Source organism: Ranitomeya imitator, chromosome 7 (assembly GCF_032444005.1).
Source record: "Ranitomeya imitator isolate aRanImi1 chromosome 7, aRanImi1.pri, whole genome shotgun sequence".
Taxonomy (NCBI): Eukaryota; Metazoa; Chordata; class Amphibia; order Anura; family Dendrobatidae; genus Ranitomeya; species Ranitomeya imitator.
Genome location: NC_091288.1, coordinates 198,402,731 through 198,416,201, shown reverse-complemented (window position 1 = coordinate 198,416,201; position 13,471 = coordinate 198,402,731). Strand labels below are relative to the sequence as shown.

The 13,471-nt window shown below is 57.5% G+C and overlaps 1 protein-coding gene across 1 annotated transcript; it reads right to left on the bottom strand.

The window, feature by feature from the left end:
• Positions 1-1,177: 1,177 nt before the first annotated feature.
• Positions 1,178-1,659, bottom strand: LOC138645958 (histone H3-like). Its single transcript, XM_069735435.1, has one exon. The coding sequence runs from the start codon at positions 1,629-1,631 to the stop codon at positions 1,221-1,223; it is 411 nt and encodes a 136-aa protein (XP_069591536.1). The 5' UTR covers positions 1,632-1,659; the 3' UTR covers positions 1,178-1,220.
• Between the last annotated feature and the right edge of the window lie 11,812 nt (positions 1,660-13,471).

The following is a 13,471-nucleotide window of genomic DNA, read 5'->3' as shown; positions in this document are numbered from 1 at the left end:
TGCCAGAGGCATTTACCTTATACATTCGAGTATAATCTGAGATTTGCAGCCATTTTTTTTAGGCTGAAAGTGCCCCTCTCGTCTTATACTGGAGTCATTGTACCAGGGGGTCGGCGGCTGGCACATCATACTCACCTCATACTGGCGCGGTCTCTGCTTCTCAGATAGTCTCTGGCGCCTGCATCTCTTCCTGTAATGAGTGGTACCACGTGACCACTAAACAAAGTAATGAATACATACGTGGCTCCACTCCCACAGGCGTGGAGCGCATATTCATTACTTTAATGAGCGGTACCATGACGAACACAGGAACAAGTTGCCGGCACCAGAGACCATCGGAGAAGCAGGGACTTGCAGAGACGCTGCCAGGAGGGTGAGTATGACGGGGGAGGGTGAGCCATGCATATTCACCTGTTCCGACGCGTATCCGGGGGAGATTGCTAGTAGAAATTTTGCAATTAGCTCCTAGCTCCTCCCTTTCGTCTGATTGGTTGAGCACAGAACGGTTGGAGATTTTGAATTTTCCACTTATTGTGCTCTTCTTTTCCCGCTTCTCTATTCTTCTCATCTCAGCGTCGCTTAGATCTGTTGGTTATTTTGATTTTTACTTCCATTGTAGTTTCGGTTGTTATTTTCCAGCTTGTTATAAAGTAGAATAAAAAATACATTTTAAGGACACTGATCTACAGATAACTCATCTGATCCCCGGCAGTCACTCATCATTACACGTGGTGCCCGACTGGTGGCCATTACCGGTCACTGCAGAGCAGGGAGCTGTATGTAACCAGACCCCCGGCGGCACCAGCCACAGATAAGATGAGAAAACTCAAATATATGATAATTACAACCTAAAGCCGCAAGACTGCAGAGGCGGCACTAGGACCCCATTTACGTCTGCGCTGTACAGAAACCGCGCCTCCACCACCAAAGACCCGGGCTGTGCACAGCGCACACTTTACCCTGTCCTTATAAAACGTCAGTCATGTAATTGATGTCGCACTTTTGGACTTGGTGAGAATAAAGGATGCGCGGAGCGGTAACTGGAATATCGCTGATCACCTACAATATCGGACACAGCAGCCGGCTATTACCCTTCCTGACCGCGCTCCGTATATGGAGAATACGCGCAGAAGAGAGACCGTTCAGGACTCGGCTCATTTGTGGGAGGATTTGGTGGCTCTGAAAAGAGCCTTTGTGTTGTGGTCGCAGCCGGGGCAGATCTAAGCTCTCTCCCCACGGATCCGGCGGGCCAGCTGGATGTCTTTGGGCATGATGGTGACCCTCTTGGCGTGGATGGCGCACAGGTTGGTGTCCTCGAACAACCCCACCAGATAAGCCTCGCTGGCCTCCTGCAGGGCCATGACGGCCGAACTCTGGAAACGCAGATCGGTCTTGAAGTCCTGGGCGATCTCCCTCACCAGGCGCTGGAAGGGAAGCTTACGGATCAGCAGCTCGGTGGATTTCTGATAGCGGCGGATCTCACGGAGAGCGACTGTTCCTGGCCGGTAACGATGCGGCTTCTTCACTCCACCAGTGGCGGGAGCGCTCTTCCTGGCGGTCTTTGTGGCCAGCTGCTTGCGGGGAGCTTTCCCTCCGGTGGATTTACGAGCGGTCTGCTTAGTTCTTGCCATGGCTCCGTATAGACGTGGCGGGCACAGATGTGATGAGAGGAGCGGCGGGAGCAGGGTATTTATGCTCCGGTGCGCGTCCTCATTGGTCTCCGGGAAACACGCCCCCTGCGCTCCACTGGTTCTTTCATGAAAAAAAGAGGCCAATAAGGGTTGATATGTTTGACCAGTCATTGTTATCATTCCCGCCCAGTAACCCCGCCCCCTGAAGTCCCCGCCTCTTTCGTGATGCGTCTGTCCTCAGATCACTCATTTGCCGCTGCTGGAGCAGCTGATGTATCTGCGTTGAAATGTCCCCGTGTATAGCGCTGTACAGTGCAGCTCCCACATTATCGTCAGATCACACAAACCCCCCATCCTGAGACTGCGCCCAGCATCAGTTATATTAAAAACATTACAAGTAGGAAAACCGATCATACAGCTCTGCGGGGAGGAGGTGGTGGCACTGATCATACAGCTCTGCGGGGTGGAGGTGATTTCTCTGATCATACAGCTCTGCAGGGAGGAGTAGGTGGTGGCACTGATGATACAGCTCTGCGGGGAGGAGGTGGTGGCACTGATCATACAGCTCTGCGGGGAGGAGGAGGTGGCACTGATCATACAGCTCTGCGGGGAGGAGGTGGTGGCACTGATCATACAGCTCTGCGGGGAGGAGGTGGTGGCACTGATCATACAGCTCTGCGGGGAGGAGGTGGTGGCACTGATCATACAGCTCTGCGGGGAGGAGGTGGTGGCACTGATCGTACAGCTCTGCGGGGAGGAGGTGGTGGCACTGATCATACAGCTCTGCAGGGAGGAGGTGGTGGCACTGATCATACAGCTCTGCGGGGAGAAGGTGTTGGCACTGATCATACAGCTCTCCGGGGAGGAGGTGATTTCTCTGATCATACAGCTCTGCAGGGAGGAGGAGGTTATGGCTCTGATCATACAGGTCTGAGGGGAGTAGGTGGTGGCTCTGATCATACAGCTCTGCGGGGAGAGGGTGGTGGCACTGATCATACAGCTCTGCGGGGAGGAGGTGGAGGCACTGATCATACAGGTCTGCGGGGAGGAGGTGGTGGCTCTGATCATACAGCTCTGCAGGGAGGAGGTGGTGGCACTGATCATACAGCTCTGCGGGGAGGAGGTGGTGGCACTGATCATACAGCTCTGCGGGGAGGAGGTGGTGGCACTGATCATACAGCTCTGCGGGGAGGAGGTGGTGGCACTGATCATACAGCTCTGCGGGGAGGAGGTGATTTCTCTGATCATACAGCTCTGCAGGGAGGAGGTGGTGGCTCTGATCATACAGCTCTGCGGGGAGGAGGTGGTGGCTCTGATCATACAGCTCTGCGGGGAGGAGGTGGTGGTACTGATCATACAGCTGTGCGGGGAGGAGGTGATTTCTCTGATCATACAGCTCTGCAGGGAGGAGGTGGTGGCTCTGATCATACAGCTCTGCGGGGAGGAGGTGGTGGCTCTGATCATACAGCTCTGCGGGGAGGAGGAGGTGGCACTGATCATACAGCTCTGCGGGGAGGAGGTGGTGGCACTGATCATACAGCTCTGCGGGGAGGAGGTGGTGGCACTGATCATACAGCTCTGCGGGGAGGAGGTGGTGGCACTGATCATACAGCTCTGCGGGGAGGAGGAGGTGGCTCTGATCATACAGCTCTGCGGGGAGGAGGAGGTCGCACTGATCATACAGCTCTGCGGGGAGGAGGTGGTGGCACTGATCATACAGCTCTGCGGGGAGGAGGTGGTGGCACTGATCATACAGCTCTGCGGGGAGGAGGTGGTGGCACTGATTATACAGCTCTGCGGGGAGAGGGTGGTGGCTCTGATCATACAGCTCTGCGGGGAGGAGGTGGTGGCTCTGATCATACAGCTCTGCGGGGTGGAGGTGATTTCTCTGATCATACAGCTCTGCAGGGAGGAGTAGGTGGTGGCACTGATGATACAGCTCTGCGGGGAGGAGGTGGTGGCACTGATCATACAGCTCTGCGGGGTGGAGGTGATTTCTCTGATCATACAGCTCTGCGGGGAGGAGGAGGTGGCACTGATCATACAGCTCTGCGGGGAGAAGGTGGTGGCAATGATCATACAGCTCTGCGGGGTGGAGGTGATTTCTCTGATCATACAGCTCTGCAGGGAGGAGTAGGTGGTGGCACTGATGATACAGCTCTGCGGGGAGGAGGTGGTGGCACTGATCATACAGCTCTGCGGGGTGGAGGTGATTTCTCTGATCATACAGCTCTGCGGGGAGGAGGAGGTGGCACTGATCATACAGCCCTGCGGGGAGGAGGTGGTGGCACTGATCATACAGCTCTGCGGGGAGGAGGTGGTGGCACTGATCATACAGCTCTGCGGGGAGGAGGTGGTGGCACTGATTATACAGCTCTGCGGGGAGAGGGTGGTGGCTCTGATCATACAGCTCTGCGGGGAGGAGGTGGTGGCTCTGATCATACAGCTCTGCGGGGTGGAGGTGATTTCTCTGATCATACAGCTCTGCGGGGTGGAGGTGGTGGCACTGATTATACAGCTCTGCGGGGAGGAAGTGGTGGCTCTGATCATACAGCTCTGCGGGGGAGAAGGTGGTGGCACTGATCATACAGCTCTGCGGGGTGGAGGTGATTTCTCTGATCATACAGCTCTGCAGGGAGGAGTAGGTGGTGGCACTGATGATACAGCTCTGCGGGGAGGAGGTGGTGGCACTGATCATACAGCTCTGCGGGGAGGAGGAGGTGGCACTGATCATACAGCTCTGCGGGGAGGAGGTGGTGGCACTGATCATACAGCTGTGCGGGGAGGAGGTGGTGGATCTGATCATACAGCTCTGCAGGGAGGAGGTGGTGGCACTGATCATACAGCTCTGCGGGGAGGAGGTGGTGGCACTGATCATACAGCTCTGCGGGGAGGAGGTGGTGGCACTGATCATACAGCTCTGCGGGGAAGAGCTGGTGGCACTGATCATACAGCTCTGCGGGGAGGAGGTGATTTCTCTGATCATACAGCTCTGCAGGGAGGAGGTGGTGGCTCTGATCATACATCTCTGCGGGGAGGAGGTGATGGCACTGATCATACAGCTCTGCGGGGAGGAGGTGGTGGCACTGATCATACAGCTCTGCGGGGAGGAGGAGGTGGCTCTGATTATACAGCTCTGCGGGGAGGAGGAGGTGGCACTGATCATACAGCTCTGCGGGGAGGAGGTGGTGGCACTGATCATACAGCTCTGCGGGGAGGAGGTGGTGGCACTGATCATACAGCTCTGCGGGGAGGAGGAGGTGGCACTGATCATACAGCTCTGCGGGGAGGAGGTGGTGGCACTGATCATACAGCTCTGCGGGGAGGAGGTGGTGGCACTGATCATACAGCTCTGCGGGGAGGAGGAGGTGGCACTGATCATACAGCTCTCCGGGGAGGAGGTGATTTCTCTGATCATACAGCTCTGCAGGGAGGAGGAGGTTATGGCTCTGATCATACAGGTCTGAGGGGAGTAGGTGGTGGCTCTGATCATACAGCTCTGCGGGGAGAGGGTGGTGGCACTGATCATACAGCTCTGCGGGGAGGAGGTGATGGCTCTGATCCTACAGCTCTGCGGGGAGAATGTGGTGGCTCTGATCATACAGCTCTGCAGGGAGGAGGTGGTGGCACTGATCATACAGCTCTGCGGGGTGGAGGTGATTTCTCTGATCATACAGCTCTGCAGGGAGGAGTAGGTGGTGGCACTGATGATACAGCTCTGCGGGGAGGAGGTGGTGGCACTGATCATACAGCTCTGCGGGGAGGAGGAGGTGGCACTGATCATACAGCTCTGCGGGGAGGAGGTGGTGGCACTGATCATACAGCTCTGCGGGGAGGAGGTGGTGGCACTGATCATACAGCTCTGCGGGGAGGAGGTGGTGGCACTGATCATACAGCTCTGCGGGGAGGAGGTGGTGGCACTGATCGTACAGCTCTGCGGGGAGGAGGTGGTGGCACTGATCATACAGCTCTGGAGGGAGGAGGTGGTGGCACTGATCATACAGCTCTGCGGGGAGAAGGTGTTGGCACTGATCATACAGCTCTCCGGGGAGGAGGTGATTTCTCTGATCATACAGCTCTGCAGGGAGGAGGAGGTTATGGCTCTGATCATACAGGTCTGAGGGGAGTAGGTGGTGGCTCTGATCATACAGCTCTGCGGGGAGAGGGTGGTGGCACTGATCATACAGCTCTGCGAGGAGGAGGTGATGGCTCTGATCCTACAGCTCTGCGGGGAGAATGTGGTGGCTCTGATCATACAGCTCTGCAGGGAGGAGGTGGTGGCACTGATCATACAGCTCTGCGGGGAGGAGGTGGTGGCACTGATCATACAGCTCTGCGGGGAGGAGGTGGTGGCACTGATCATACAGCTCTGCGGGGAGGAGGTGGTGGCACTGATCATACAGCTCTGCGGGGAGGAGGTGATTTCTCTGATCATACAGCTCTGCAGGGAGGAAGTGGTGGCTCTGATCATACAGCTCTGCGGGGAGGAGGTGGTGGCTCTGATCATACAGCTCTGCGGGGAGGAGGTGGTGGTACTGATCATACAGCTGTGCGGGGAGGAGGTGATTTCTCTGATCATACAGCTCTGCAGGGAGGAGGTGGTGGCTCTGATCATACAGCTCTGCGGGGAGGAGGTGGTGGCTCTGATCATACAGCTCTGCGGGGAGGAGGAGGTGGCACTGATCATACAGCTCTGCGGGGAGGAGGTGGTGGCACTGATCATACAGCTCTGCGGGGAGGAGGTGGTGGCACTGATCATACAGCTCTGCGGGGAGGAGGTGGTGGCACTGATCATACAGCTCTGCGGGGAGGAGGAGGTGGCTCTGATCATACAGCTCTGCGGGGAGGAGGAGGTGGCACTGATCATACAGCTCTGCGGGGAGGAGGTGGTGGCACTGATCATACAGCTCTACGGGGAGGAGGTGGTGGCACTGATCATACAGCTCTGCGGGGAGGAGGTGGTGGCACTGATTATACAGCTCTGCGGGGAGAGGGTGGTGGCTCTGATCATACAGCTCTGCGGGGAGGAGGTGGTGGCTCTGATCATACAGCTCTGCGGGGTGGAGGTGATTTCTCTGATCATACAGCTCTGCAGGGAGGAGTAGGTGGTGGCACTGATGATACAGCTCTGCGGGGAGGAGGTGGTGGCACTGATCATACAGCTCTGCGGGGTGGAGGTGATTTCTCTGATCATACAGCTCTGCGGGGAGGAGGAGGTGGCACTGATCATACAGCTCTGCGGGGAGGAGGTGGTGGCACTGATCATACAACTCTGCGGGGAGGAGGTGGTGGCTCTGATCATGCTGCTCTGCGGGGAGGAGGTGGTGGTACTGATCATACAGCTGTGCGGGGAGGAGGTGATTTCTCTGATCATACAGCTCTGCAGGGAGGAGGTGGTGGCTCTGATCATACAGCTCTGCGGGGAGGAGGTGGTGGCACTGATCATACAGCTCTGCGGGGAGGAGGTGGTGGCACTGATCATACAGCTCTGCGGGGAGGAGGTGGTGGCACTGATTATACAGCTCTGCGGGGAGAGGGTGGTGGCTCTGATCATACAGCTCTGCGGGGAGGAGGTGGTGGCTCTGATCATACAGCTCTGCGGGGTGGAGGTGATTTCTCTGATCATACAGCTCTGCGGGGTGGAGGTGGTGGCACTGATTATACAGCTCTGCGGGGAGGAAGTGGTGGCTCTGATCATACAGCTCTGCGGGGGAGAAGGTGGTGGCACTGATCATACAGCTCTGCGGGGTGGAGGTGATTTCTCTGATCATACAGCTCTGCAGGGAGGAGTAGGTGGTGGCACTGATGATACAGCTCTGCGGGGAGGAGGTGGTGGCACTGATCATACAGCTCTGCGGGGTGGAGGTGATTTCTCTGATCATACAGCTCTGCGGGGAGGAGGAGGTGGCACTGATCATACAGCCCTGCGGGGAGGAGGTGGTGGCACTGATCATACAGCTCTGAGGGGAGGAGGTGGTGGCACTGATCATACAGCTCTGCGGGGAGGAGGTGGTGGCACTGATTATACAGCTCTGCGGGGAGAGGGTGGTGGCTCTGATCATACAGCTCTGCGGGGAGGAGGTGGTGGCTTTGATCATACAGCTCTGCGGGGTGGAGGTGATTTCTCTGATCATACAGCTCTGCGGGTTGGAGGTGGTGGCACTGATTATACAGCTCTGCGGGGAGGAAGTGGTGGCTCTGATCATACAGCTCTGCGGGGGAGAAGGTGGTGGCACTGATCATACAGCTCTGCGGGGTGGAGGTGATTTCTCTGATCAGACAGCTCTGCAGGGAGGAGTAGGTGGTGGCACTGATGATACAGCTCTGCGGGGAGGAGGTGGTGGCACTGATCATACAGCTCTGCGGGGAGGAGGAGGTGGCACTGATCATACAGCTCTGCGGGGAGGAGGTGGTGGCACTGATCATACAGCTGTGCGGGGAGGAGGTGATTTCTCTGATCATACAGCTCTGCAGGGAGGAGGTGGTGGCACTTATCATACAGCTCTGCGGGGAGGAGGTGGTGGCACTGATCATACAGCTCTGCGGGGAGGAGGTGGTGGCACTGATCATACAGCTCTGCGGGGAGGAGGTGGTGGCACTGATCATACAGCTCTGCGGGGAGGAGGTGATTTCTCTGATCATACAGCTCTGCAGGGAGGAGGTGGTGGCTCTGATCATACATCTCTGCGGGGAGGAGGTGGTGGCACTGATCATACAGCTCTGCGGGGAGGAGGAGGTGGCACTGATCATACAGCTCTGCGGGGAGGAGGTGGTGGCACTGATCATACAGCTCTGCGGGGAGGAGGTGGTGGCACTGATCATACAGCTCTGCGGGGAGGAGGTGGTGGCACTGATCATACAGCTCTGCGGGGAGGAGGTGGTGGCAGTGATCGTACAGCTCTGCGGGGAGGAGGTGGTGGCACTGATCATACAGCTCTGCAGGGAGGAGGTGGTGGCACTGATCATACAGCTCTGCGGGGAGAAGGTGTTGGCACTGATCATACAGCTCTCCGGGGAGGAGGTGATTTCTCTGATCATACAGCTCTGCAGGGAGGAGGAGGTTATGGCTCTGATCATACAGGTCTGAGGGGAGTAGGTGGTGGCTCTGATCATACAGCTCTGCGGGGAGAGGGTGGTGGCACTGATCATACAGCTCTGCGGGGAGGAGGTGATGGCTCTGATCCTACAGCTCTGCGGGGAGAATGTGGTGGCTCTGATCATACAGCTCTGCGGGGAGAAGGTGGTGGCACTGATCATACGGCTCTCCGGGGAGGAGGTGATTTCTCTGATCATACAGCTCTGCAGGGAGGAGGTGGTGGCTCTGATCATACAGCTCTGCGGAGAGGAGGTGGTGGCTCTGATCATGCAGCTCTGCGGGGAGGAGGTGGTGGCACTGATCATACAGCTCTGCGGGGAGGAGGTGGTGGTACTGATCATACAGCTCTGCGGGGAGGAGGTGGTGGCTCTGATCATACAGCTCTGCGGGGAGGAGGTGGTGGTACTGATCATACAGCTGTGCGGGGAGGAGATGATTTCTCTGATCATACAGCTCTGCAGGGAGGAGGTGGTGTCTCTGATCATACAGCTCTGCGGGGAGGAGGTGGTGGCTCTGATCATACAGCTCTGCGGGGAGGAGGAGGTGGCACTGATCATACAGCTCTGCGGGGAGGAGGTGGTGGTACTGATCATACAGCTGTGCGGGGAGGAGGTGATTTCTCTGATCATACAGCTCTGCAGGGAGGAGGTGGTGTCTCTGATCATACAGCTCTGCGGGGAGGAGGTGGTGGCTCTGATCATACAGCTCTGCGGGGAGGAGGAGGTGGCACTGATCATACAGCTCTGCGGGGAGGAGGTGGTGGCACTGATCATACAGCTCTGCGGGGAGGAGGAGGTGGCTCTGATCATACAGCTCTGCGGGGAGGAGGTGGTGGCACTGATCATACAGCTCTGCGGGGAGGAGGTGGTGGCACTGATCATACAGCTCTGCAGGGAGGAGGTGGTGGCACTGATCATACAGCTCTGCGGGGAGAAGGTGTTGGCACTGATCATACAGCTCTCCGGGGAGGAGGTGATTTCTCTGATCATACAGCTCTGCAGGGAGGAGGAGGTTATGGCTCTGATCATACAGGTCTGAGGGGAGTAGGTGGTGGCTCTGATCATACAGCTCTGCGGGGAGAGGGTGGTGGCACTGATCATACAGCTCTGCGGGGAGGAGGTGATGGCTCTGATCCTACAGCTCTGCGGGGAGAATGTGGTGGCTCTGATAATAATAATAATAATCTTTATTTTTATATAGCGCTAACATATTCCGCAGCGCTTTACAGTTTTGCACACATTATCACCACTGTCCCCGATGGGGCTCACAATCTAGAATCCCTATCAGTATGTCTTTGGAATGTGGGAGGAAACCGGAGTGCCCGGAGGAAACCCACGCAAACACGGAGAGAACATACAAACTCTTTGCAGATGTTGTCCTGGGTGGGATTAGAACCCAGGACCCCAGCGCTGCAAGGCTGCTGTGCTAACCACTGCGCCACCGTGCTCTGATCATACAGCTCTGCGGGGAGAAGGTGGTGGCACTGATCATACGGCTCTCCGGGGAGGAGGTGGTGGCACTGATCATACAGCTCTGCGGGGAGGAGGTGGTGGCACTGATCATACAGCTCTGCGGGGAGGAGGTGGTGGCACTGATCATACAGCTCTGCGGGGAGGAGGTGGTGGCACTGATCATACAGCTCTGCGGGGAGGAGGTGGTGGCACTGATCATACAGCTCTGCGGGGAGGAGGTGGTGGCACTGATCATACAGCTCTGCGGGGAGAAGGTGTTGGCACTGATCATACAGCTCTCCGGGGAGGAGGTGATTTCTCTGATCATACAGCTCTGCAGGGAGGAGGTGGTGTCTCTGATCATACAGCTCTGCGGGGAGGAGGTGGTGGCTCTGATCATACAGCTCTGCGGGGGAGGGTGGTGGCACTGATCATACAGCTCTGCGGGGAGAGGGTGGTGGCACTGATCATACAGCTCTGCGGGGAGTGGTGGTGGCACTGATCATACAGCTCTGCGGGGAGAAGGTGTTGGCACTGATTATACAGCTCTGCGGGGAGAGGGTGGTGGCTCTGATCATACAGCTCTGCGGGGAGGAGGTGGTGGCTCTGATCATACAGCTCTGCGGGGTGGAGGTGATTTCTCTGATCATACAGCTCTGCGGGGAGGAAGTCGTGGCTCTGATCATACAGCTCTGCGGGGAGAAGGTGGTGGCACTGATCATACGGCTCTCCGGGGAGGAGGTGATTTCTCTGATCATACAGATCTGCAGGGAGGAGGTGGTGGCTCTGATCATACAGCTCTGCGGGGTGGAGGTGGTGGCACTGATTATACAGCTCTGCGGGGAGGAAGTGGTGGCTCTGATCATACAGCTCTGCGGGGAGAAGGTGGTGGCACTGATCATACGGCTCTCCGGGGAGGAGGTGATTTCTCTGATCATACAGCTCTGCAGGGAGGAGGTGGTGGCTCTGATCATACAGCTCTGCGGGGAGGAGGTGGTGGCTCTGATCATGCAGCTCTGCGGGGAGGAGGTGGTGGCACTGATCATACAGCTGTGCGGGGAGGAGGTGGTGGCACTGATCATACAGCTCTGCGGGGAGGAGGTGGTGGCTCTGATCATACAGCTCTGCGGGGAGGAGGTTGTGGTACTGATCATACAGCTCTGCGGGGAGGAGGTGATTTCTCTGATCATACAGCTCTGCGGGGAGGAGGTGGTGGCTCTGATCATACAGCTCTGCGGGGAGGAGGAGGTGGCACTGATCATACAGCTCTGCGGGGAGGAGGTGGTGGCACTGATCATACAGCTCTGCGGGGAGGAGGTGGTGGCACTGATCATACAGCTCTGCGGGGAGGAGGTGGTGGCACTGATCATACAGCTCTGCGGGGAGGAGGAGGTGGCACTGATCATACAGCTCTGCGGGGAGGAGGTGGTGGCACTGATCATACAGCTCTGCGGGGATGAGGTGGTGGCACTGATCATACAGCTCTGCGGGGAGGAGGTGGTGGCAATGATCATACAGCTCTGCGGGGATGAGGTGGTGGCACTGATCATACAGCTCTGCGGGGAGGAGGTGATTTCTCTGATCATACAGCTCTGCAGGGAGGAGGTGGTGGCTCTGATCATACAGCTCTGCGGGGAGGAGGTGGTGGCTCTGATCATACAGCTCTGCGGGGACGAGGAGGTGGCACTGATCATACAGCTCTGCGGGGAGGAGATGGTGGCACTGATCATACAGCTCTGCGGGGAGGAGGTGGTGGCACTGATCATACAGCTCTGCGGGGAGGAGGTGGTGGCACTGATCATACAGCTGTGCGGGGAGGAGGTGATTTCTCTGATCATACAGCTCTGCAGGGAGGAGGTGGTGGCTCTGATCATACAGCTCTGCGGGGAGGAGGTGGTGGCTCTGATCATACAGCTCTGCGGGTAGGAGGAGGTGGCACTGATCATACAGCTCTGCGGGGAGGAGGTGGTGGCACTGATCATACAGCTCTGCGGGGAGGAGGTGGTGGCACTGATCATACAGCTCTGCGGGGAGGAGGCGGTGGCACTGATCATACAGCTCTGCGGGGAGGAGGAGGTGGCACTGATCATACAGCTCTGCGGGGAGGAGGTGGTGGCACTGATCATACAGCTCTGCGGGGAGGAGGTGGTGGCACTGATCATACAGCTCTGCGGGGAGGAGGTGGTGGCTCTGATCATACAGCTCTGCGGGGAGAAGGTGGTGGCTCTGATCATACAGCTATGCGGGGAGGAGGTGGTGGCACTGATCATACAGCTCTGCGGGGAGGAGGAGGTGGCACTGATCATACAGCTCTGCGGGGAGGAGGTGGTGGCACTGATCATACAGCTCTGCGGGGAGGAGGTGGTGGCACTGATCATACAGCTCTGCGGGGAGGAGGTGGTGGCTCTGATCATACAGCTCTGCGGGGTGGAGGTGATTTCTCTGATCATACAGCTCTGCGGGGTGGAGGTGGTGGCACTGATTATACAGCTCTGCGGGGAGGAAGTGGTGGCTCTGATCACACAGCTCTGCGGGGAGGAGGTGGTGGCTCTGATCATACAGCTCTGCGGGGAGGAGGTGGTGGTACTGATCATACAGCTGTGCGGGGAGGAGGTGATTTCTCTGATCATACAGCTCTGCGGGGTGGAGGTGGTGGCACTGATTATACAGCTCTGCGGGGAGGAAGTGGTGGCTCTGATCACACAGCTCTGCGGGGAGGAAGTGGTGGCTCTGATCACACAGCTCTGCGGGGAGGAGGTGGTGGCTCTGATCATACAGCTCTGCGGGGAGGAGGTGGTGGCACTGATTATACAGCTCTGCGGGGAGAGGGTGGTGGCACTGATCATACAGCTCTGCGGGGAGTTGGTGGTGGCACTGATTATACAGCTCTGCGGGGAGAGGGTGGTGGCTCTGATCATACAGCTCTGCGGGGAGGAGGTGGTGGCTCTGATCATACAGCTCTGCGGGGTGGAGGTGATTTCTCTGATCATACAGCTCTGCGGGGTGGAGGTGGTGGCACTGATTATACAGCTCTGCGGGGAGGAAGTGGTGGCTCTGATCATACAGCTCTGCGGGGGAGAAGGTGGTGGCACTGATCATACAGCTCTGCGGGGTGGAGGTGATTTCTCTGATCATACAGCTCTGCAGGGAGGAGTAGGTGGTGGCACTGATGATACAGCTCTGCGGGGAGGAGGTGGTGGCACTGATCATACAGCTCTGCGGGGTGGAGGTGATTTCTCTGATCATACAGCTCTGCAGGGAGGAGGTGGTGGCACTGATGATACAGCTCTGCG